The sequence below is a fragment of the Podarcis erhardii genome, assembly GCF_964252035.2.
Source record: "Podarcis erhardii genome assembly, chromosome: 2".
In the NCBI taxonomy this organism is placed as follows: Eukaryota; Metazoa; Chordata; class Lepidosauria; order Squamata; family Lacertidae; genus Podarcis; species Podarcis erhardii.
The window spans coordinates 63,364,959-63,390,425 of NC_138498.1; the positions used below are offsets into that span (position 1 = coordinate 63,364,959).

At 42.4% G+C, this 25,467-nt stretch overlaps 1 protein-coding gene across 1 annotated transcript; it reads left to right on the forward strand.

The window, feature by feature from the left end:
• Positions 1-1,974: 1,974 nt before the first annotated feature.
• Positions 1,975-25,091, forward strand: HMGXB3 (HMG-box containing 3). Its single transcript, XM_081851369.1, has 20 exons — positions 1,975-2,172; positions 3,940-4,087; positions 6,236-6,410; positions 6,800-7,363; positions 7,721-7,819; positions 8,561-8,692; positions 9,902-10,335; positions 10,644-10,819; positions 11,182-11,279; positions 12,482-12,580; positions 13,400-13,549; positions 15,429-15,730; positions 16,804-16,931; positions 17,166-17,297; positions 18,750-18,934; positions 19,289-19,508; positions 20,248-20,381; positions 21,472-21,588; positions 21,984-22,193; positions 23,205-25,091. The coding sequence occupies exons 2-20, from the start codon at positions 3,942-3,944 to the stop codon at positions 23,670-23,672; spliced, it is 3,969 nt and encodes a 1,322-aa protein (XP_081707495.1). The 5' UTR covers positions 1,975-2,172; positions 3,940-3,941; the 3' UTR covers positions 23,673-25,091.
• The last annotated feature ends 376 nt before the right edge of the window (positions 25,092-25,467 follow it).

A 25,467-nucleotide genomic window follows, 5' to 3' on the forward strand; every position in this document is an offset into this window, starting at 1 on the left:
TCCGCAATGCTTTCTGTTCCAAGAAAGGGTTGCGAAGCAGGTTTTGTCCACCATTCCTGCTTTTGACAGGCACTACTTGATCTGTGCAGTGTTATGCTACTTGGCAGGAAGACAGCAAAAACAAAAAACAGAGTAGCCCCATGCACTAATGTCATCTGAAGAGAAGTAAAGCATGTGGAAAAATGTTCACATTTTGAGATTCATGTTCACGTACAATGCTTTGGACCAATGACATGGACTTTGCTGAGGAAGAATTTGAAACTGTAGGAAATGTTCAATAGGGTTGCAAAAGCAAATGAGATGTGACTTGACAATGTGCAGTGCGGATACAACACTTCACCCACGGGCTGTTCTCTCCTTAGCAATACCATCAGGCTTCCATACCCCACTGCAGCAGTACCTACATGGGCGGCAACACGAGAATGGGCTTTCTCTGCAGTGCCTCCCCGTCTATGAAATGTTCTCGCCAGGGGCATTCACCTGGCGTCTTCATTATGCACTTTTAGGTGCCAGGCAAAAATGTTCCCTTTTAACCAGGCCTTTGGTTGATCTGATTTGCATCCCATGCCCTTTAAAAAAACATTTTTTGGGGGGAGGCTATTGGGTCGTTTTTATTCTTATTATGTATTTTGTGGTTTTATATCTTGATTTTATTCTGTGAAACACCCTGAGACCCCTGGGTAAAAGGTAAAGGGACTCCTGACCATTAGGTCCAGTCGTGGCTGACTCTGGGGTTGCGGTGTTCATCTCGCTTTATTGGCCGAGGGAGCCAGCGTACAGCTTCCGGGTCATGTGGCCAGCATGACTAAGCCGCTTCTGGCGAATCAGAGCAGCGCACGGAAACGCCATTTACCTTCCCGCCAGAGCGGTACCTATTTATCTACTTGACGTGCTTTTGAACTGCTAGGTTGGCAGGAGCAGGGACCGAGCAACGGGAACTCACCCCCTTGTGGGGATTCGAACCGCGACCTTCTGATCGGCAAGTCCTAGGCTCTGTGGTTTAACCCACAGTGCCACCCATGTCCCGAAGCCCCTGGGTATAAGACTATATATAAATTAAATAAATAAATGAATGAATGGGTGTAGTCAGGATTTTTGTGGAGGGCAGATATTTTGTTGGGGGGGGCAGAACCTCACTTTGCTATTTATTTTTATTGAATTTTATTGAATGGGAGGGGGGCAGCTGCCCCTCCCTAGCCCCCTTGGTTACACCCATGAGTATCTAGATGACATTTGAGCTCCCTCCTAACTCTATGATTCTAGTGTTTTGAACCACTCATATAGTGTAAGGATGAAAAAAAGAGAGGTTACCATTTTCTGTTTTATTTCTGCTGCCTGACTCTAGTTGTGCCACAAGCATTAAACACTAAGAATAGCTAATAGTGGGTTTATTCCTTTTGTGAGCTTGTTGCGTCACATGGAAGATGGAGCAAGCTTGTTTTTTCCTGCTCCGGAGGCTAGGACCCAAACCAATGGATTCCAGCTACAAGAAAGGAGATTCCAACTATAAACATTCGGAGGAACTTTCTGGCAGTTCGACAGTGGAACAGACTCCCACAAGAGACGGTGAACTCCTTGGAGGTTTTTTGAAGTTGGATAGCCATCTGTCATGTATGATCTATTTGAGATTCCTGCATCGCCGGGGGTTGGACTGGATCACCTTCGGGGTCCCTTCCAACTCCACAACTCTAACACCTGGCGAGCAACCACCTCGCCCTCGAGTAGCACGACTTTTGCCCCTTTACGCCGCACCAAGATTCTTGTTCTATAGACGCCCTGAGCATCCCACAAACCTCCCTCCCGCAAGGGGCGCGCTTCAACTCCATAACCTTCTCTCCTCTCCTAGATAGTCCCTCGGTTCCCTCCTCCCTCCCGCTGTTACCGTAACTCTATGGTTTTCGCCCGCCGCAATCGGCCTGCCTGCCTATTCGCCCGAACGTTCGCCGGCCCGGTGACCTATAGACCCAGGAAGAACTCTCGGGAGCAGAACTTCCGGCACGGCGCTGGTGCTTAAAGCTGTGCTTTGGAGCTGCTCTTAGCAAGGCGTTGAACAGCTATGGAGGCGCCGGGCTCCGCTGAGAGGCTTCCTTGCGAGGCGTGAGCGAAGCGGCCTGGCCGTGGCTGCCCGGTATGCGCGGACGGCGGGGCTCTTCTCTCGTCCCGCGCCACCAAGTGAGTCCCGGTCGGAGCAAGTCCGGCCTCGCTCTCGCCTTTAATAGCAGAAGCGCCGGCGGAGCGGGGCGTGGAGTGTGGAGTCCCCACCCGCAAGGCTGTGGGTGGGGCTGGGGGAGCGGGAGGCTGACTTTGGGGGCCCCGCCGCTCGCATCCCCAAATGCCCACCCAGCCCCTCATTCTGTTTTCGCACGGCCAGCCAGATGACTTGGCAGGAAGCCCACAAGCGCCAGCTGAGCGCAGCGGCACCTGCCCGCTCTTTGCATCTTCTTTCAGTTTGCTGCCGTTTGCGGTTATACAACTAAGTGCAGGACGGATTCTGTTAAATAAATATAAGTGTTGCCTCTGATAGTGGAGAGCGTTGTATACCCCTTGACAGCTTTATCTTGTCTGATCACATGTTAAGGCATGCCAAGTCGGTGGCCGGTGCTACATCTTGTGGTAGTGAATTCCATAGTTCATGCTTCACTCTGAAACGGAAGGTTTTGCCCAGTGCTGTTTTTCTAGAAAAAGAGGTGCTGGTACTCACCACAAATGCCTCCTCTGTTCTCTTATAATTGCAGGGACACCCACCTGAGAGGTGCCAGAACTGAGTTCCAGTGAGTTCTAGCTGGAAAAAAACCTCTGGTTTAGCCTGTTTTGAATCTCCCACTATTTGACTGCATTGGATGGCTCTGGGTTCTAATATTTTGAGACAGGCTCTGGTGTTTGTTTCAACTGAAGGGGGGCAACTGAAACATTCCTAAGTAGATAGGCTTCTATACAAACAAAGTGGGGACACAATTCTGATTGAGGCAAGTACTTCCTTTTGCATATGGCTACTACAAAGAAAGGCCCTCTTGACTTTAGTGTAAATATCCTTCCTTTATGTAACTCTTATCTATATACTGAGACTAACATTTTTTATTATGAATATAATTACATGTATATAGGATGGCATTGTCCAGAGCTTTTTCTCTGGGTGCACTCAAGGGTACACAGTACTGGAACCCCCCCCCCCAAATGTTAAAGGTGTACTGTAACAACTTCATGGTGAAGACTGGCACCTTTTTCTATTTAAAAAGAAGCACTACCATTATAATTTAGTTTTTTTTCCTTCAAGGGAGCCACTGTAAACATATGCTTTAAACATGTTACTGGGCAGAAAAAACCCATAAACTATTGGGACAGATTTCAAAGTTTTAGTGCTCTACAAATCACCATACTTAGTCCTCATGTTAAGTCTCTCTTGTTTTGCTGCTGTATTCATGAATGAACTGCTGCACTTTTAAAAATGAAACGTTCAACCATAATAAACTAGTTCAGATCTAAGGGCTGCTTCTAACAGCAATTTTATTTTCTACACAGCATTACTTCTGTGTAGGGTAATTGGATGTATGTTGTTATCTGATTTATGCCTATAAGGCAATTGCAACTGTGCATGTGTTGTACACCTGCTGTTTGATGTACCTTCGCTACATGCGCATGCAACAGAATAATGTGTCGAAAGTAATATCCATGTATGAAGCAATTGTATGAAGCAATTGTGTGTGAAATAGCTTTAGGCTTATTTTACAAATGCTCTCAATACATTGAGTGGCAGCTGCTTAGGGCTCACTTTGAGTGTCCAGTTTCAAGAGACATTTAGATCGATATAAGGATCTGTACTATGTTTTGAAAGCAATAGTTCAAACTCAGCATGGATCTTTCAGCTTTGATGATTATTGTTAGGGTTTTATGACTAGTAATGATTTGAACAGTGTATAACTTCTTAGAATTTTTCCATAGCAATGGAAGCTCCATATGATGGCAGTGAAGTTACTGTAGTAATGGAGGAAATAGAAAGCACATACACCTTTGCTTCTCCGGTGCCATCTAAAAAGAAGAAGAAATATAGAAGTCCTGGAGATCAAGGGGAAAAGACTAAGAAGCCCAGGTGGGTGATATTTCCCTCCTAAATGGATGTATATTGTATGAAGAGCTTTCCATCTAAGATAACTTTTTTTTTAGTGTGCATTCCTTTTCCAAAAATGTCAGCTTTGTAGAAGTCCACAAAAGTAACCAGCCTGCAAATTTTTTTGCTAGTCTGCAGGGTGAGATGGGCAGCAGAGGTGGGCCAGAAAGCTCCATCCCTCCTCTAGCAGCTTTCTGTCTTGGGAAGAAGGGGATTTCCTCCTTTTTTCATTGATTTGCTTTCTTTGCTGGGCACATACTCAACCCCTTTTCTGCTAGTCCACCCTCTAGTCTGTCTTGAATTCTGTGCACTTGTCTGCACTCATCCTCTGTTAGCTAGTTAAATATTTCAGTAAAGTAGGTCTCCTTTGTAAAGAGGTAAGAAAAATCAACAGGGCCTTAGGGCTGAGAATAGAAATCACTCTGCCATGGATCTTAGTTGAAAAACATAACATCGTCACTGGAGATAAGACAGTGCCAGTGTATCTGAAAATTTGGATATCTTTTGCTATAAGATCAGTAGCAAAGTTTAAAGTGTTGGATTTGTTCCAGAACTTAAAGTGACACCCAATAATGTCCACCTGCTTGTGCAAAGCAAGTCTACTTGCACAACAAGACAAAAAAATTTCTATCTTCTCTAGCACCTTGTTCCAACCCTTCAGAGTAGATTTTGTGGGAGCTTGAGACCTACCAGTGGGGTGAAAGAAAGGAAGGAGAATCCTCCTTGCATGAGCAGATGCCCTTTTGCTCTGTGTTAGATCTCTCCCTGAACATAAAAGGGCAGCAGGAATGTAGTGTGCCTTGTAAATTTGTGGTGGGAAAACTAAGTTTGTTTCAGAAATAATACAAACTCTTTGAGTGCTTGAGAGAACTCTTGTCTTGTTTACAGTAAAAGAACAGTTTACAGCAGCGTAGAGAGTGTATTAGCTGGTCTGTAAATAAATGTTTGGATGCCCCTTGTACTCTTCTTAGGCGTGAAAAGAAAAGTGAGTTTAGGTCAGACAGTCCCTTGCCAACACTCATTCTGTCCCTCTCACAGTCATTTCCTCTGTTTTTCTCGGGTTCAGTTCTTGCAGTACTCATTTGAGTGCCAGAACAGATAACATTGTAAATGAAGGGCTTTGGGACTGAAATGGTAGGTTGAATGGGACCGGGTGTGAAAGTTAAGGCTTTATGTTACATGGAATAAGCCCCTCATTGTGACTGGGTCCATGGCAACTCTAGCTCTGTGAATGATCATGACAGGCATGAAATAAAGGCCTCATGTGCAGAAGCTTCTTGCTTTTCTTCTTTGCTAATCCAGGACACGGGCTGGGAGGGGGGAAAGCATTGCATGATACAGGATTCACCAGTGATGCAAATCTGCAGATATCCAGCAGGAAAAATAATGCATAGGAGCATGGAGGTTCCATTTAGCCTGCGATAGAGCTGATTTCCATGCATGTGACCAATCCTTTTAAAAACCATCTTACTGGCCATGCCCACATACCATAGTGATTAATTCTAAAAATCAGTCATCAGTTGTGTGGAAGAAGTACTTTTTTTAGCTTGTGTCTTGAACCGATTGTCAGTTTTCTGACTGGGTGACCAAAGTTGAGAGGGAGACAACTTCTGTCTAGACATAGCGAGAGAGGAATGAACACATGAACTAAAGAGGGAAAGAACAATAGTTTTCTTTAAACAAGACTGCTTCCTAACCCACAATTTGAAGTTGGCTTGTTTCAGGAAAAATCATGATTAATATTAAAACAGAAGTTTGTTGCTCTAGATCTCAAAACAAACCATGATTAAGCAAAAGCTTCTCCTGGACAGTGAAGAGGGGAGGGCGAAGGATGCAAACTCAAAGCTCACTATGGCTCATCTTTGTCATGCTCATCTATGGCTTAGTGTGACCTCCGAATTCTCCCACTGAAGTTGCTTCCAAGTAATCATGTATAGGGTTGGACTGTTGTTTACCAAATACCTCTTTCAATCTTAATGTGTTTCTCTTTACAAAACACCTTTTTATTTTCTGAATATTTATTTTAAAGCAAACCTGTAATTGCTGGGCTGGCCCGGGTTAAGTGGATTTGTTTGCTGTCACTGTAATTTGTGACTGGCTGTAAAAGTCTGGTATTTGCTTGCTTTCCAGATCTGCATACCTTCTATATTATTATGACATATACCTGAAAGTTCAGCAGGAGCTCCCACATCTTCCCCAGTCTGAAATTAACAAGAAGATCAGTGAGAGTTGGAAGCTGCTCAATGTCGCTGAGAAGAGTTATTATTTGGAGAAGGCCAAATTAGAAAAAGAAGGTCTAGACCCGGTAATTCATCCTAAGTAGCTTCCTTTCATGGCACCTACTGGCATGCAAATATTATGTTTTCCTATATATCGAAACCAGCAAGAAATAAAATACTTAAACACCATGGCCTTTTACTTGCTTTTTCTAAACTCTTCTGCTTACACAGTACTGTGTTTAGAGGTAGCCAGGAATAACTTTTTTTAGTATGGAGGAGCATCTAAGTTTCATTGAGTTTCTGAAATGACTGCACACACGTTTGAGGTATGTGTGCATACCTTATCAGTATGCTTTGCTACAGATAAGGAAGTCTTGGTAGAATTTTGCTTTTGCGGCTTATTTGATATGCCAGGAATGCGTTAAAATAGCCAAACTGATGTGTCCTCATGCCCCTTGTTTGCCCTTTTCCGTAGAACTCAAAGTTGTCTTCCCTGACTGCTGTGGTTCCAGACATTCCAGGTTTCCGTAAAATCCTCCCGCGTTCAGATTACATAATTATCCCCAAAGGCTCTCTCCAGGAGGAGAGAAGCAAGCAGCACTTGGAACTCTGCGTCACCCAGGGCCAAACAGCATCAGAAGGACTGACAGCTTCTACCAATGTCACAGGTGTTTCCCACAGCACTGTGCAGAACATCCTCTCTGTAGATTCCAGCCACATTGGCATTGCTGAGCAGTGCATTGCCATTGAAGGGGTTTCAGAAGACCCAGCCTCATTTGTTCAGTCAGACACAATAGAAGAAGTCATTGCATCGGAGATCTTGTCTCATTATGTCAGACCTGATGCACACAAAGGGGCTGGAGATGTTCTCCTGGATGAAGCCTCTTTGGAAGTAAGCGATGGCTATCCCTATCAAGCAGCTAGCGTGGTTATTGAAGAGACCTTAGTAAACAGTTCGGATGCCTCCAATGGGGGCATTGCTGTGGCCCAACCACAGCCTTCAGAGGGTCTCTCTGTTGTAGCTGTGGTGACCAGAAGAGTAAGTAAAGCTTTTGAAAGTTTTTTCCTCTTGGCTTTCCTTACTGGGTGATCCAGTGCATTTTTACGGGGAAATAAATTTCACTGGTTCAATGGGACAGATACCTAATGTAATCTGCCTAGATTGCAGCCTTATTCTTGTTGCTGGTCACACTCTTGAATAATTTCAAAACAAAATTTATCCAGTCCTGTAGCTTATCGAACAGATCAAGATGGCTGCATCTGTAGGTGTTAACTACCACTGCCCTGTTGTTTTGGCATACTGTGTTTTGTGAATTTTATATTAATGGGGCGGGAAGGATGTGCAGTAAAATTGCTAGAACATAGAAAACACACGCAACCTGTTTCTCTCTTGTAGGACAGAGAAGAAAGTAATTCGTCAACGCCTACTGCACAGTTCATTATGCTACCTCTGTCAGCCCATTCTGCTTTGGAAAATCCAACATCAATCAAACTGGTCAGTAAAGGAAGCACTGATGTCATCTCTCTTGGAAAGGCTCTTCATTTTTCATGCATTGCTTTTAGTTAGGTCTAGAACACACTAAGCCACTGTCTTATACTGAATCAGACAATCAGTCTTTTAGAATATTACTGTTCCTCTGGATTTTCAGTTCTTTGGATTTTCCAGTCCTTTTACAGGAGACACTAGGGTCTAAACCCAGATCCTTTGCATATATGCAACATACAGTACATGAGGTGATGAGGGTTAATTCTGTCCTCCTCACCTGTGACTCCTCCGAAAATGCAACTCATGCCATAATTTGGCTTGGAAAAGGCCTCCAATAGCAGGCTACAATTCTTTTAAAACAACAACAATAATAACCTTTATTGCTGGTGAGGTTAGAACAGTTGTGGGTGTATGTCTGCCTGTGAGTATGCATCTGTGTTGTGTTTTTTGTCTGTGTGGTCATTACAGAATGTGAGCTGGGGGGTTGTTTTTAAAGTTACTGTTCTTAGCATTTTAGTATCATCAAATTTAAAATGGCAGTATTGCTGGCTTATCAACCCAATAACTCTGGGTAAAATGATCTGCCCTAGTTGCCATGCAGAACAGGGATCAAAGTGAAGTAATGAGAGTGATTCTATGCTACTGTCGTGATGCAGTCTTTTAATGATGTTTGAATATACTTAAAGATAGGAAGGAAACTTCCAGTTGTGATGTAGTTCTATCAAAATAATCCATACCCTCTCACTTCAGACAACTACCTACACCCGCAGAGGGCATGGGAATTGCACCAACCCTGGTTGTACATTCACATACGTGACCAGACACAAGCCACCCAAATGTCCAATGTGTGGGAACTTTCTGGGAGGCAAATGGATCCCAAAGGTATGTTTTCAGATTGTAGGAAATGTGACCTTGCACCTCGCTTTTTGTGTTTATTCTTGGCTTTTAATGCATAAAGTAAGTAAGGCTATGGAATGGTTTATTTGTTGAAATGGTGACTCTTCAGAGCCTTTGTTCTTGGCAAGAAGTATGTAGATAGGGTTGACTCCATATTGTCAAAACACTCAAAGCAATTTCCTTCTTTTCATAATTCTACAAGTGGAAGACTTCTTTGGGGTGTCTCAGGCTGAGTTGGGTCTAATAAACTGAAATCAGCCATTGCTTTCTGCTCTAACTCCTTTGAAAAACATTAAGTTCATTTTTGAACTGCTGTGATAAAAACCTGAGCTCCTCCCCTCCTGCTCCAGCTTGGCACAGTTGATAGTTAAATGAAAGTGAAGAATGATACTTGATCAACCATTCTTATTTAAAACAAAATAAAAAAATTCCTTCCAGTAGCACCTTAAAGACCAACTGAGTTAGTTCTAGGTATGAGCTTTCGTGTGCATGCACACTTCTTCAGATACACAGATACATTCTTATTTAGTTATTTATTCAAAGATTTTATATCCCTCCTTTTGACCTATTAAATGCACATAAAAATATATAATCCACAATACAAATTAAAGCCCAAGGCACTAGTGCCTGATGAAATCAGGAATCAGTGTGTATTTCCTGTTGTCCCAAAGGTTTTTGTTTTTTTAAAACAAAATAAAAAAATTCCTTCCAGTAGCACCTTAAAGACCAACTGAGTTAGTTCTAGGTATGAGCTTTCGTGTGCATGCACACTTCTTCAGATACCTCAGAAAGTATCTGAAAGATACCTCAGAAAGTATCTGAAGAAGTGTGCATGCACACGAAAGCTCATACCTAGAACTAACTCAGTTGGTCTTTAAGGTGCTACTGGAAGGAATTTTTTTATTTTGTTTTGACCATGGCAGACCAACACGGCTACCTATCTGTAACTGTTTTTTTAAAGTAAGTTTACCTATTTAAAATTAGCTGAATTGCTCAAAGAAAGATAAATCCTTTTTTAAAAAAAATATGGTCTCACATCAGCTTATTTGACGGGTTGATATTCATTTCACATTTTCAGCCCTGGAGAATTTCGTGTTTTCATTCTCCATGTCTGCCAATTATTATTTACTGAATGGATTTTAATGCAATATGAAGTATATGTGATGCTGACTTTGAATATGCTTTGCCTTTCAGGAGAAGCAGCCTAAATGCAAAACTGAGCCAACTTCCGGTGTGCCTTTAAAAACATTGGGCCCCAAAAAAAGTCAGCAGCCATTAGCCTTGGGACAGGCTGTGGTTCACGACAGTGCCTCCAAATCTATGCTGGAGAGCTCCGAAGCAGTTACTCAGCTTCTGAATGCTGCCCCTTCTGGGCAGCAGGTGCAGGAAACAGAATGGGAAGAAGTGATCATCTCGGAGGCTCACATCCTTGCAAACAACATGCAGCCAGAGGAGCAAGGAAACGCCACGGCTGTTATTCAACTTCAAGAGGGCATTGTACAGGCGGAGCCTTTATTAGAACAGAAGGACAGGGAGAATGAAGGGCTGGAGGCACAGGCATTGGTGGAGGTAGCGAGTGCTGCCAGCTCCCTTTCAAATCCAACTTCTGCCACGAAACATCCAACAGGGTAAGTCGATTTTGTGTGAAATATAGACATTGCATGTCTTTAACTGCTAATTACACTTTTGGCTCCAAATGATTTTCTTGGTGCGCTCCAAGGACGTTTTTGCCTCCCAGGCTTTTCAGAGTAGCTCTTTTAGCATGCTTGTATTGGCACCTTTGAGTCAACGCTATCTATATTTTAGTGTCTCTTTTTTGACAGATGGCAAGCCTCAGATAAATTACAAGGCAGCCACCTTGCTTCTCAAGCAGGTTGTGACTGCCGCTGGCATAACTGAACTGTGGAATTCACAACTGCGTTTCTTCTCTTTTCAGAGCTGATGCTCTTGGCACTGCACCCAAAGGGCAGGAGCAGAAGAGCAAAGCCAAGCCCAAGCCTTCCTTGCTGGCCGCAGCAAGACCCACCAGGGCCATTTTGCCTGCCCCTGTCAGTGTGGCAAGAGAAACCAACACAGAGCAGCCCGCTTGCAGGCAGCCATTTACAAAGAATGGTAAAACAAGGGTTACTGTTTGTGTGTGGTGAGGTAAACTTTGTTTTCTGAATGGCAGGAATGAATTGTTGTACCTAGAATTATGCTGGCGGGGTGTGACTGTCAGTGCCACTTAATGATGAGAAGGCTTGGATCGTAATTTCCCATCAAAGCAGTTTTATGTTTCCAGGACGGTCAGTTTCGCAAATGCTTGTAAGAAAAGAGAGCCTGCACACCTGTGCTTTGGTCTCTGTGAGATTCAAAAGTGATTTTGCTACAGCACATCCCACACTGCATTTGCTAGACCAGTCAGTGTAAAATGCAACATATTGATGTGTATTGTTCACATATGTTAAACGTTCCGTGCTTGTTTTTTATTTAAGAAAAAAACTCCTGTGTAAGAATCTCAGGTCTGAAGCCTAGCACTCTGAAGCAGCTGGGCCAGTCTCCCCTGCAACCACCCAGTGTTGAGGAGCACAAGGTAATGGCGGTTTTTGCCTGAATTCATGCTCTTCTATTGTCTAGGAATGTAATTGTTAACATGTTTCAGGATTCAGTTTTTTCACGTAAAGTGGGGAAAGATTTAGTTTGCATAACTCATTTAATTTAGTGTGTCTTATCCTGCAAACATCAGGCTCTGGCCTACAGATTTCTATTCCTTGGGCCATGAGCATGAACTTCAGGAGCTTGGAAAAGCTTCTTGCATTATACTTTGCAAATGCTTCCTAAAATTAAAAAAAATACTTAGTAGCGTGTGTGATACTGTGCAATCTTTTTAATTACTTTATTATTTATCTGTTATGCACTTTAATCCCACCCTTCCTCTAAGAATCACAGACTGTATACATAGTCCCCACCCCTCCATTTTATCCTTATAACAAGATAGCTTGACTGAGAGGCTGTGTTTGGACCAGAGTGCGGAGCGGGGGTTTGAGCTGGCCTTTCCCCCATCCTGGTCTCTAGGAGAAATTTCAGTGTATATATATATATATATATATATATATATATATATATATATATAAAAAAAATATTCTGGTCTGTTCTATTGCTAGTGAAGTCGTTTCAAGGCCAGTTCATGCTGGGAACAAGACTTGGCTTTGCATACAACCTTCTCACCATGTGTTGTATGAACTGTAAGATTTGTGTGTATACTTCATAATTAATAAACTCAGCTCACATAATCCATCCACCCCAATTCTGTGGCAGACAGTTATATGAGCTGGGCCTACTTGAGTTCAAGCATATGTTTTCAGCCTTTGTTCACTATTTGTGCAGACCATAACCTATGGGAATGTTAGGCTTAATTATGGGAAAATGCTAGGGTTGCCTTCTGTCTGCAAGTTTTAGGCTGCTCCTGTGCTCCTCTGTGTGTTGTATTTACAGGCCATGCATAGTACAAACTGGCCTTCAGACAGCAATTTGCTGTATATTTACGGAAGGGTGAAAATGAATAGTAAAACATGAATGGTTTGCTTTTATTGACATGAGATGTTTCATGTTTTGTTTTGGTATATAAGCTGCCTTTGGAGGGCTTTGCTGTAGGGTAGAGACTGGTGTCCTGGTGATATGTGGAGGGAAATAATCAGAAGTATGTTAGGGACAGATGGCAGCCTAGTAGAATTTCCAACAGTGCATATGACTTGAGTCTTATTTTTCTCTTGCCTCCTTGATCTCCATTGAAAGCTCCGTGGCAGCAGAAACAGCTCAGCATCTCACGTCAAAGTGGTGGAGGTCAAACCAGATGTATTCCCTTCCTATAAGTACAGCTGCACTGTAACCTTGGTGAGAATCCTTTGTCACTGCAGCATCTCATGAGAATGCAATATGTGGCTTTTTCTCTTTCTTTTGCTTTCTGTTACCAGGTGCATGGTTTTCCTCAAATGAGAACCCCATGTCTGTTTTTAAAAGTAGGCCATGGTTTTGCTGTGGTTATCATCTTTGATACTGTCAAAGCACTTCAAAGTTTTGAAACTTCTTATTTTAGGAATTGGCCAAGAACTGAGGCTGGTTTATTTGTATAAACTTCCTTAACAGGTACTGACTTTTAGCTAACTTCTACTGAAAGCACAAGGTGGTGTTGCCCATGCTTTGAACTGCACAGCCCCTTATGAACTGGTTTCTAGGTCAGCTTCTACCTCCCTTTCCATTCATAAGCATTTGCAGTTTGATTTGCCCTGAAACATCACAGCTTCTAGTCAGAGAGCATGTGTGGGTTTCACTTCTCACCCGCTGGTGGTTCATAGTAGTGCAGTGAAATGGAAAGTGTACAGGTTGTTATCTTACTTGACGTTAATCTCTTTTGAACACGGTTTTCCACGACATCTTAATGGAATTCTGCTTCTGTTTTCCCCTTCATCAAAGCCAGCATCCAACCCTAACCCTATTATGTTTGCTTGAACATCATCTAGCTAAATGCTTGCGATAATTCTTGTTAATACTGAGGCAAACAGTTTTCGGTGGTTGTTGGTGTGGTGACTAATGCCATTGCTGATTTTTATGTGTTCAGGGAAAGTGGGTAGTGTAGCAAGTTCTGTAGGTCTAGTATCCTCCTGATACGTGTAAAGCAGATTGGATAAATATTTGGTCTGTCTTTTTTTGTAGGACTTGGGGTTGGCCACTTTACGTGGCAGAGGGAAATGTAAGAATCCTTCTTGCAGTTACATATACACTAATCGGCACAAACCAAGGATCTGTCCCAGCTGTGGCTACAATCTTGCCAAAGACAGGGCTGAGAAAACAGCAAAATCCCTGGTGAGTTGTGGCTGGTGTTTTGTTTTTTGTTACTCCTTAGAATTGAGTGTATTACTCTAGAAATCTCTTTCCTATTGGCCTGTGGTTTTGAATATGGTGGGATCTGCCTCTGAGTAAAATTAACTGGCTGGGTTGTATGACAAATGTGTTTAGAAGCTACATTTTATAACCATTAGTTCTTGATACCATTCTGGTTTACTTTTCAGTGCTGTTTAAAGCGAAAGAAAAGTAGGCTTAATTTTGGGAAGACAAATTCCTTGGCTGCTGTGGGTTTTTTATTTTGGGTTTTTATGCTATATAAAAAGTAAGGTTTGTTTCCTGTTAAAAGGGGTGTGAGGTGGGGCAGAAGCAAGAATTCTTGGATACTTTCAGGGGGTTGAAAAAAAATTCTGAAAAAAAGTAAGGGGGTATAAATAATAATAATAATAATAATAATAATAATAATAATAATAATAATAATAATTAGTACCCTGCCCTTCTCACTGGGTTTCCCCAGCCACTGGGCTGCTTTTAGTCTTACCATAATTGATACAAAGTGACAGAGTTGTGCAATCTTCATTTTCTTTAAAATCTTCTGTGCTGTTGCTTTGCTGCAACTGTAACCTTGGTGAAGGGTTGTGGGTGGGTGCTGGGATCACATGCTCCATTCCTAGCTCCTCCCCTCTCATTCATGAATTATCTCATGGTACAGGATTTTATTGGCACTGTTAGCCATAGTTGGCAAACTACTTGGATGGTGTGCTCTTAATCAGGGTTTGAAGCTGGCTACAAATCTTGGTTAGCAGAGGACTCTACAATCAGCTAACGTGATGAGCTAACTCTTACCATTGATAAAATCAGATGGTACAATTTGCCTGCAATAATGGAAAGGACTGTCTGATATTGTGGCACGTTCCTGAACCTTTAACCATGGTTAAAATGCTGTGCTGTGTAATTATCTGTGATTCTGCAGTGGTCTTTTAAGGGAAAACTCTGAACTGTTCCCCTTTTAATTAAGTTTTCATTGTAGCTGTCTCTCCACCTCTTTCCCCCCATCTGCCCTTTAACTTTAATACTGCAGATTGACACACTGTTGGGGTGTAAATTCACTAAAGCAAAGCGTGTTTTGTTTTACTATCCTAAAGAGCCCCCTAGTGTTCCTTGATGTACTTAATTTCCAGTTCCTTGATGTACTAAATTTGAAGCTGCACTTCTCAGACCTTCTGTAGTTAACAGGCAGCAGGTTAATAATTGAAGACTGTTTGCATATTTCGGGTGGAATTCACCTAATAAACCCCATTAGTGGAAGACCTGCACCAGGGCTACCACTTGCACAACAGGGCTTCCCCTCTCTTTCCTCACAGTGCCCCCCCCCCCTTACACAAATCCCAAATTGGCACTCAGGAGGCCAGGAGAATCCCCATAACTGTGGGGGGGGGAGGGAAGGAGGGATCCTTCTTTCAGGCAAGCTGAAATGCTTGAGCAGATGCAACATGGCTCTGAATTCCATTCTTCATACACCTGTGAGAGTGTGTGGACTCTTCCACAGTTGACCTTAGCCTTCTTTAGGTATTCAAAAGAATGTGTGAGGGCTCAAACTGGGTAGGGGTGTGTGGGCTCATGGGCGGCAGCTCTGCCCCTTCATTTCCTAGCCTTAAACTATTTCCGTGCAAAGGTCTGCAGGGAGATTCTAATTTGTGTTTGGCTGAATATGGTTAGAATCTCCCCTGCAATAGGGAACCCTGTGCAGTCAGGCCTTCTGTTTGAGCTGGGGCTCAGCACACCCTTGAGAGTATTACCAAATCACTGTTTTTGTCTAGTCTTCGCATAAATAGCAGAAAATAAGATCATTTTCGAACCCACAAACATCTTGGCACATAAAACGAATCTTTCTTTCTAGGAGGTCACCTCTAGCCCTGCAGATGTGCTGAACACCAGTGAGCCTCTAATTCAGTCCCAAAAAGAAGTCCAGCGTCAGTCCACCTTACAGCTTCTTCGCAAAGTAATACAGATACCGGAGAACGAATCGGAGCTGGCTGATGTTTTTGCACTGATTCATGAACTCAATAGTTCGCGGCTCATCCTGTCCAATATGAATGAGGAGACGGTCACCATTGAGCAGACCTCTTGGTCAAACTATTACGAGTTTCCATCATCCCAGTGCCTTCTCTGTAGCAGCCCTTTGTTCAAAGGAGGACCAAAGTGAGTGAAGAATTGCATTAATTGCCATTCTTCTCAAGCAGATGGGGGCGTGTCTCCAAATGTCACTGTACTCCCAGCTCCAGTCAGTCTATGGCTGAGGTGTGTGGGGTGGGTGGTGGTCCTGACTGAGCAATACCTGGAGGCCACAGGTTCCCTGCTCCTATTCTAGAGGGGTTGTATTTTATTATTATTTAAAATACAATTTTCCTTGCTGTCATAACCAGTTCGTGCATTTCGAATCTTAAGTAAAGTGTAGCACCTGCATTTTAGTCATATGTGCCTCATTGGTGGTGAACAAAACTGACAAATCAAATCACATGGACAAGCTAGTCTACCAGGACCGGTAAGGCTATTGGCCGCTATGTTTGTGTGTCGCTTTCTCCAGACATATCGCAGGTCCTGAAACTAGAATTATATTTCCTTCTCTCTTTTTTTTCTTTGAGAAAATGAAGTGTGATTTGATGATTTGAACATCCAGATTTTCTGCATCTGTGTAGCCATAGTAGAGTGGAGGTGCTGTCTAAAGAGGCATTGCTATTGTGGATTCTAGCTCATTTGTTCTATTTACAAGTTATATACTAAGAAATATGAGAAAGAAGCAGGCAAATCTGGCTGAAGTTTTTCTTCTTTTTTATGCTGAGTTTTATCTGTGACATACATTTGTGTTTTTGTTTTTAGTCTGAATCTAAGAAAATATTTACTGTTGTCTTTTTATTGACAAGCTGCTTAGAGATTTTATTATATTTAGTGGTATGAAATTGTTGCTTGTGAACAAACAAATATTATTTAGATTTATTATTATTTACTCATTGAATTTATATTCCGCCCTGTACCTGGAGGTCTCAGGGCAGTTCACAGAAAAAAAAATCAAAATATGAAACCACAAAATACACCTCAAACACACCATCAGGGTGGCTTTCCCCTCCAACTGGAGATAACCTGTGTTTTAGGCTGTGTTTAGATTTTCAGAAAGGGGTTAAGGTAACTACTTTCAGCTAAGCGTTTGATCCTACTTCTGTCTTTCCTGACATTTCTTAAATTGAAAACAATTTCCTTTCCATCTCTTGTCATAGTTCTCTTGCGGGTCCTCAAGAGTGCTGGTTGTTGACGGCTAATCGGCTGCAGGTGGTCACTGCTCAGCTCAAGGTGTGCGTGAATGTGCAGTGCTTGGCTCTCCACAGCTTCAATGATATATACACCGGTAAGAAACTGTATCAATAAACTAGTATATTGGAGCCCTAAGCTTCAAAAGGAGGTGCATAAAAGTGTGACATGTGCATTCTGTTCTTCTGTTGTGGTTTTCATGTGTTTCTTCTTCATGAGGCTGCGCTATGTTCTTGAATGTGAGCAGAGTTTCTGAACTTGGGATCTGAACTATCTTCTGAATTTATAAATCCATAGTAAGAGCTGTCTTTGTTTCTGTTTTCAATTGTAGGCTTGTTTAATGTGGGCAACAAGCTTTTGGTGAGCCTGGACCTTCTGTTTACAATAAGAAATCATATTAAACTCGGAGAGGATCCTAAAGTGGCAGTCAGCAGCATCTTGGAATCGGTGCAGGAGCAGACTGGTATTGATAATTCCCTTTCTTCTTATTTCCCAACAGCTTTGCACCCTTAGTTTGCTTGGAAATAGGATGGTTTTTCTGTGAGGGGGTTTAAAGTAATTGGCTTTTTCCAACCAGTTCTTTCCAAATTAAGATTCCCCTGCACTTTATTTGATGAGTTTGTGAAAATGTCTGTTACCCATTCAGAAATCTACCCAGCAGTTGTGACTGCTGAGTCAACAGTTTTTAGCCACCATTTAACATTTTCTCCGTGAGAAAACAGTGGCGAATCAAGGACTATTTTAGCAGATTACCTGGATGCTTTATTTAATCAGCTGACTATTGTGGAATGGAGGGCTTTGTAAGAGAGATTAGTATTTTAGCTACACAGGATTATAGGCAAAAGGGCCTGTTGGTATGATGTTGGCTGAAAAACTATGAATGAATGCTTTTCCTGTGTCCCAAAATATGCAGAAGATGAGACTACAGAACCTACCCAGCAGGATTGTCTGACATCTTTGGATAGGGATTTGCTGGCAGTGTAAAGTTGCCTTCACTTGATCATTGGGTACTTTTTCTTCTGCTTTTCCAAAAATAAAATGTGAAAGTTACTGAATTAAGCTGACTTTCTTTTTGCTCAGCCATGGTTTCCCAGCCATTGTGACTGACTGTTGTGTCAGTGCAAGTATTCTTCTTTATGCAATAGAATGTGGAGAAGGGGGAAAGTCCTATTGTGCTGATGGTAAGCCTTGTGTGAGCACAATTATTTAAAACAAAATAAAAAAATTCCTTCCAGTAGCACCTTAAAGACCAACTAAGTTAGTTCTTGGTATGAGCTTTCGTGTGCATGCACACTTCTTCAGATACTGAAGAAGTGTGCATGCACAGATATCTGAAGAAGTGTGCATGCACACGAAAGCTCATACCAAGAACTAACTTAGTTGGTCTTTAAGGTGCTACTGGAAGGAATTTTTTTATTTTGTTTTGACTATGGCAGACCAACACGGCTACCTATCTGTAACTACCACAATTATTTAGTTGAATACTACACTATGTCTGTGAATGGCATATTCTGGAAATGTGTTGGATTCGCTGAAGGTGTAGCTACAACTGGAGTGCAGGGAAAAGGAAGTAGAACCTGTTTCCTCACACACCTTTGCTGTGGGTGCAATAAGCCAGTCATACAGAGTACATAGCCTGTTCTGTTCCCTGTCATCTCTGGGGACCCACACAGGTGTAAATATCGCAGTGTACCTGAATTAAAGGGAGCAGCATTGCTCAGATAAAATTTCTGGGTAAACTGTAATTCAAGTAGTACTTCTGTGACTTTCCAATGAGAGTACAGAGCTAGAAAAAAGGCAGCGCAGAAGCTTAGCATTACCATTTATTCTATTGTCCTTCCCACAATCCCATTCTTAGGGATGACGATTATCTGAGGCTTCCTGACAAGTTAAATGGTTCTCTTTTTATCCCTAGAGAGAAACCTGAGCACCGAGGAGCTCACTCAGCTCGAGGAACTGCTATGTAATGGCTATTGGGCCTTTGAGTGCCTCACTGTCCGAGACTACAATGATATGATCTGTGGAGTCTGTGGCATCGCACCCAAAGTCGAAATAGCCCAGAGGAATGTGGAAAATGTTTTGCTGCTGAAAAATATTGAGGTAGATTATCTTAGGCATGCGCCATGCGCTCCAGTCATACCTTGAATTCTGCTGCTCGTTATATTTGTTTGTAGTGCTACTATGTACTGGGTCAGTTTATAGCCTTGTTTGTTCCAAAGCAGGAAAGTGAGAAACTCTCAGCAAAATTTCTCAAGGCATTCTCTTCTGCAAACCTCTTCCTGAAGTTCTGAGAAGTGAGTGGGGAGTACTGGGACAACCCAGAGCTAATGATACTGTGAAATTCAAAGCGGAAAGAAGAATTGATTTCTGTGTGTAGAGTTGAATAGGGCATATAATTGTCTTAAAATTAAGTTATTGGTTGATATTTTTCTTACCCTCTTCTTCCAATGCTAGTTTACTTGGCCAGAATTCTTGGCCTCTAGTGAGGTAAACGTGGAAGACTTTTGGTCCACCATGGAGACGGAAGTGATAGAGCAGGTGGCATTCCCCTCCAGCATCCCAATCACAAAGTTTGATGCCTCTATCATCTCCCCCTTCTTCCCACCACTGATGAGGGGCACCGTGGTTGTCAACACAGAGAGAGAGAAGAACCTTGAAGCACATATAATGCCAGGTAACTTGTTTCTCTGGAATGGTAGCTTTATATGGTGTCCAAAAGGACACTTAACAACTGAGCACTAAGGCAGGAAGTTTAGCCTTGAGAATGTGTGCTTTTAAAAAGGCTGGTGGAATTGACAAGGGCTGAGTAGCATGTTGCCAGCTCTGTATGAACACTGCTGAAAAAAATATTTCCCATGGTGAGCTGCCATAGGGAAGCAATAATTTTTTTACGCTTTCTATCCTGTTTTGTGCCCATAGAGCCTATGCACATTGGTACAACATCTGCTAGAATACCCTTAGGTTGGCATGCCTGCAGAAGCTTCATGTTGGCCACATTAAGGGATAAGGAATGTTTAAATATTATCATTTTTTCTGTGGAGCACCACATGACTGGGAAGACCTTTTAGACCAGGCATAGGCAAACTCGGCCTTCCAGCTGTTTTGGGACTACAGCTCCCATCATCCCTCGCTAACAGGACCCAGTGGTCAGGGATGATGGGAATTGTAGTCTCAAAACATCTGGAGGGCCGAGTTTGCCTATGCCTGTTTTAGACAAAGGTCTTGTGCCCTCAGTTTCATATTGCCAACTTCTGGTGCTCAGCTTAGATGCTTGATGTCTGTCATTCTAGGAATTCAGAATTTGTGAAGTGGCTTAGCTTCCTGCATTCTGGTGCAAGGCAAGGACTGTTTTGCCATTTGTAGAATTAATTAAAATGTTCTCTTCTAAGTGAGAATTACACCTTGCTCTTTAGGTAATGCAAGTGTTCTAGTGAGGCTGATTCAGGATGAAACCTGTAAAATGGAGCAGATTGGTTCATACAGTGAGGAAGAATTGCAGAATTTCTTGACCCAGTGCAGCGTTCCCTGGGAGGCAGAGGACTCAAAGGTAATGGAGGTTTTCTGTAAGCACATAGCAATCCCTGGCTTTTGAGGTGTGTGCTGCTTCCGTGTCCTCTTGGGATTCAATTACAGAGGGAAACAGAAGCATATAGTATCACTTCGGTATGTTTGGAAAAGTAAATGGCTTGATGATAGTACTGTGCAATTCATCTTGAAGCTTCATGGTATTATTGTTGCATTATCAAGGGAAGCCTCTTTTTTTTGGCATTATACAGACCAGCTTTCACCAGCCTGGTGTCCTCCAGGTGTTTTGGACTACAATGGTGCTGGCTGGGGCTGATGGGAGTTGTAGTCCAAAGCATCTGGAGGGCACCAGGCTGGTGAAGGGTGATACAGACATAGTCTATAAGCTTATCTCAAAATATTCTTCTGAGGCTCTTCTTCATGTGCCTCCTCCATGAGTAGGCTGGAGGGTGGCAATACAGGAATGGGCCTGTATTTTCTGCAGTGGCTCCCCATTTGTGGATGCTCTCCCCAGGGAGGTTTGCCTGGAGTCTTCATTATACACCCTTAGGCACCAGGTGAAAATGTTCCTCCTAAACCAAGCCTTTGGCTGAGTGACATCCAATGCCCTTTTAATATGGGGGGGGGGTGTTGTTGGGTTGTTTTTATGTTTATAATGTATTTTGTGTTTTTATATTGTGATTTTATGTTGTAACTGCTCAGACCTGTGGGTATAGGGTGGTATACAAATTTAATTAATTAATTAATAATATAATTTATTAATAAGTAATAAGGGAAATGATTACATGAAATAATTAAATAAGGGAAGTTCTTATATTGGATATTGTTAAAAAGAAAGTATGTACCGGTAATGTGTGTGCTTAAAAAAGACACCCAAATGTTTTCCCTAGTTGAAAACACATCCTGGGGGTTATATGGTAAAATCTATTTGAGAAAATATCATTTAAAAATATGATGCTTTGATGGGAATAGGGTAGTTCATGAAAAAATAAAAGGGGAGAGTCTGGGGGTTTTGACCCTTGCAACCTTTACATGAACTTTTAACTACACCACATTTTGTCTTCCTGTTTTGTCTCTCTCATGCTGATTTTTCTCTGTGACATATTCCGTAGGAGCACCTGTGTCTTTCTCTTCTGGCTCTATATGATTTTGTACAGAATGGGACACAGATCAGTCAGCCCCCAGCACACTTCACTGGAGGGAAAGTCTACAAAGTCTGTCCACACCAGGTGAGAAGGATTAAAAATTGCACTAGTTTGTTTAAATAAGCCTGTTTCATAACATGGTTTGAACTCCTCCTTACAGTTCCCCAAGGAGGAGGAGGAGCATGCAGATCCCACGATTGCTGCAGCTACTTCCCTTTGCAACAAACCACAGCTTATCCATATGTCTCTGGATCAGGGAATATGCTCTGGATCATGGTGTTAGGACAGTCCATGCTCTTTTCTTGACTGTCACCCTAGAGAGAAACTTAGAATTTTCCTCTATAGAATTCAAGTTGTTCATTTGAAGAGAGGCTTAAGTTATCAGGGCAGCATTTGAGAAGTTTAGGGTGGAGCCTGAGACGTGCTTCCTTATCTTCCAGTGTGTTGCACCAGATCAGTTACACTTTTTATCTCCCCAGGTTGTGTGTGGCTCAAAATACATTGTGAGGGGAGAAAGCCCCCGGGACCATGTGGACCTCCTGGCCTCTTCACGCCACTGGCCACCAGTCTATGTAGTAGACTTGGCCTCCTCTGTGGCATTGTGTGCAGATATCTGCTATCCTGACTTGACTGCTCAGATGTGGGGGAGGAACCAGGGCTGCTTCTCTGACCCCATGGAGCCATTAAAGGTTAGTTGCCTTGCATCGGTGCACTGTTTTCAAAGCTAGTGAGATCATCAAGGGCAAGCTTGTCTTCTAAGGAGGTGCCTTTAAGAGAAGGTGCTAAGGTGGTGGGGACTCTGAATTGTCAGGGGTTGTTCTTCAGATAACATGAGCTACAGCTTCCTAAGGCATATGCTATGCTATCTTTCTGATATTGTTTTGCCTACTGTAACTTCATTAAGGTCTAATTTTGAGCAGTATAATTACTCTGATCAGACAGTATGGGTGTTAAACTTCTACAGTTGAGTTACCTCTGCAGTCTTCTTCTGCCTTCCTTTTTAGCTCCTATTCCCCTTTGTCCAGCTCAGTGTTTGTCGGCTTAAGCAACACATTCCAATGGGAAATGGGTCTCTGTGTTACGTGTTTTTAGAATTCATTTGTTTTTAGTTAGGCAATGAATAGAAGGCCATGCAAATTGGTAAGAATGAGAAAGACAGCCCAATATGTGTTAAACTTCTTTTAACATTGCTATAACCTGGGAACCTTGTGGTGAAGGACGGCTAAGGAATTCAGTAATAATAGCAGTAATATTTTTATCCTAATTGTTCATTGTAGGAAAATCGGCCCCAAACTGGTATTACTTCTCTAAGCAATAATTTTGGGCTTTTCTCTCCCTCCCCTCTTCCTCACTGATGGGGTTATATACATAAATATGAATACAAATGTATGTCCAATTTCAAATGCTTGGCATGGGTTTTTATTTATATCTTATTCCATAGCTTGATCCATACATTTGTCTTGCTGTGGAAATAGTCAACTATTATTCCTGCTGTACAGATGCAGAACTGAGCATGTTAAAGTGTATGATTTACTCAAAGAATCTTGGACTAATTAGAGGTTCAGATCTAGTTGCCCCTATCATACCATGCTGACTCTTCTTAAGATATTTCTCTTATTGCTTAGGCACTTCTGAAGGAGGAAATTGCAAACATTATTCTGATACATGAAAGGTAACTTTCCCCCTTTCTCTTTCATCAGTTTGTGTCTTGCCCAGAGCTTCTTGACAGACACTACAATGTAGATATGACCAGTGCTGAACATTCCGTTCAGCATCCCGTCACCAAATCAGCGTCTCGACGAGTAGTTCACACCGGGACAGAGCAGAGCACTCAGGGGGACGCAACAGCTCAGTACCGTTCCCTCTCCGTTTGCCGGGAACTGGAACCCTACGGTGCTATCATTACAGCCATCAATGACAGCAAAACCAATAACGTCCGTCAGAGGCCTATGACCTTTGACAACGCAACACACTATTATCTTTATAATCGTCTGATGGATTTCCTCTCCAGCCGTGAGATTGTGAACAAGCAGATTCACGAGATTGTACAAAGCTGCCAGCCAGGTGAGGTGGTGATCCGGGATACTTTGTACCGCCTAGGTGTGGCCCAGATCAAGACGGAAATGGATGAAGATGAGGAGATCCAAGGGGAGGATGGTGTTGCATAATAACATGGTCTGAGGTGGTCATCTTAGCCATAGAAAAGAGAGCTAGGCTGAAGATACTTTGGGCAGCTGTCACTCAGATATGCCCCAGGCCTGAGCAGCTTTGACAGCTTATGCTGACCAAAGAGTTGTGTGCTTCCATTAAAATCTGGATTGGGTTTTTGATCTGCAGACCAGCTAGCTGAAAACAGGCAGGTTTCTCCTCCCCAGGAGCTACTTGAATCCCTAAGCCCGCTGGGATAGCGTGCTGAACGGGAGAAGACAAAGGGTTTCCAGTGGCCTGAAATTTGCAGAAATGGATTTGCAGAGGATCATCAAACCTGTTTTTCGAAGTGTGTATGTTGCTAGGTGTCGGGATCATAACAGGAGACGACAGGGAGCCACAAGCTTGTGTGACTCTCCCAATATTATACCCTGAAGTGGGTGACCATAATAGATCAATGAGCATTTGGAGCCCCAGCTGCTACTTGGTTCCGTTCTGAAAAGACTTGAACTTAGACTGACTTTCAGCACCAGTCAGCGTTTGAAGGAGTGAGAGCGCATCTGCTCCTCTAACTCATTCTGGCTCTATCTGAGAAGCTTCTATGTTTATTTAGTGGTTGAAATCCAGAGTGAGCTGAAGTTTTAATGGCTCCGTGCATTAAGGTAAGAGCTGTTCTGCCATAGGTTATAATTATCCTGGCTAGCATAGTTATTATAAAGGTTCTTCAGGGATTTCTGTGTTTTGGATGAAGCATCTGGATCAGGAGAGGATTTTCAGGCACTTTACATCCTATCCATGGACTTGATAGAAGATTGTTTGTTGCTATTTCTAGTAACATTATTAAAGAGTATTTGTGCATTGGTAGTGGGATTCAGTGAACACAGCCCAACAAGAGATGCTTTTATTATTTCCCCAGCTGATACCTGTTAGGGAAGGTGTGCAACACTTACTGCCTGGGCTCTTTGCAAACCACTATGTATGCTCCATTTCCAACATTTACAAAACTGACTTGGGCGAATTTAATATGGTTATATTCACTCCAACACTTTGTCTTGAGGAGACCAGCATTCTTCCTCCTGTGTAATATGTTGAAATGTGGTGTGTCAACTCTGCATTATTACCCACTGATTCCCATTCACTGTTGCCCATCTATAAATCTGGAAAGTGAAAATGGATTTCCACTATAGCTGAAAGCAGGAAATTCTGAAATGTAGGGGAAGAGTTTCCACTGTTTTATTCAGATTTGTGGTGTGGTTTTAAAAACTTCCTTCCATGAAGGATTCTAGTGTGTATTGTGCTGTAAAACAAACCACCACCATAATGAATTTTCAAGCAAAGCTTGTGATTTGCTGTTAAAAATGCTAATTTATGAATGACACTTTTACAGTCAGTGAAAACTTTAATAAATTATCTCTTCCAGTGTTTGGAGGGTGAAACTATTTGGCCTACTGTGGAATTTGTTGTATGGCACCCTAAGGCTGTTGAAAGTGACTTGAAATACTGCTCCAAAGTTCAAGATCATAGTTACCCAAGATGTGGAAGGGAAAGGTTTTGTGAGGTCTGTATCATGTTAAGATTAATTTCAAACATCTGTTGAAACTGAGTATTGAGATGTGTAGAACATTGCAGAAGCTACATAATGAAGCTTTATCAACTTAGTTATGGGTGGCTAAAGTCTTGGGGTGGGACATAGGTTATCAGGGGGAAAACACCTGAATTACTACTATTACATTTATGCCCCACCTTGCCTACAAACAGCCCAAGGTGGCATGGATGGTTCTTTTGCCATGCCCATTTTATTTACACAACAACTCT

Excerpts from the sequence above, each read along its gene's own strand:
- HMGXB3 (XM_081851369.1), top strand. The coding sequence starts at position 3,942 with ATGGAAGCTCCATATGATGGCAGTGAAGTTACTGTAGTAATGGAGGAA. Across the intron at positions 10,820-11,181 it reads GCAGCCATTTACAAAGAATG|AAAAAAACTCCTGTGTAAGA; the intron begins GTAAAACAAGGG and ends TTTTTATTTAAG. Across the intron at positions 11,280-12,481 it reads CCAGTGTTGAGGAGCACAAG|CTCCGTGGCAGCAGAAACAG; the intron begins GTAATGGCGGTT and ends CTCCATTGAAAG.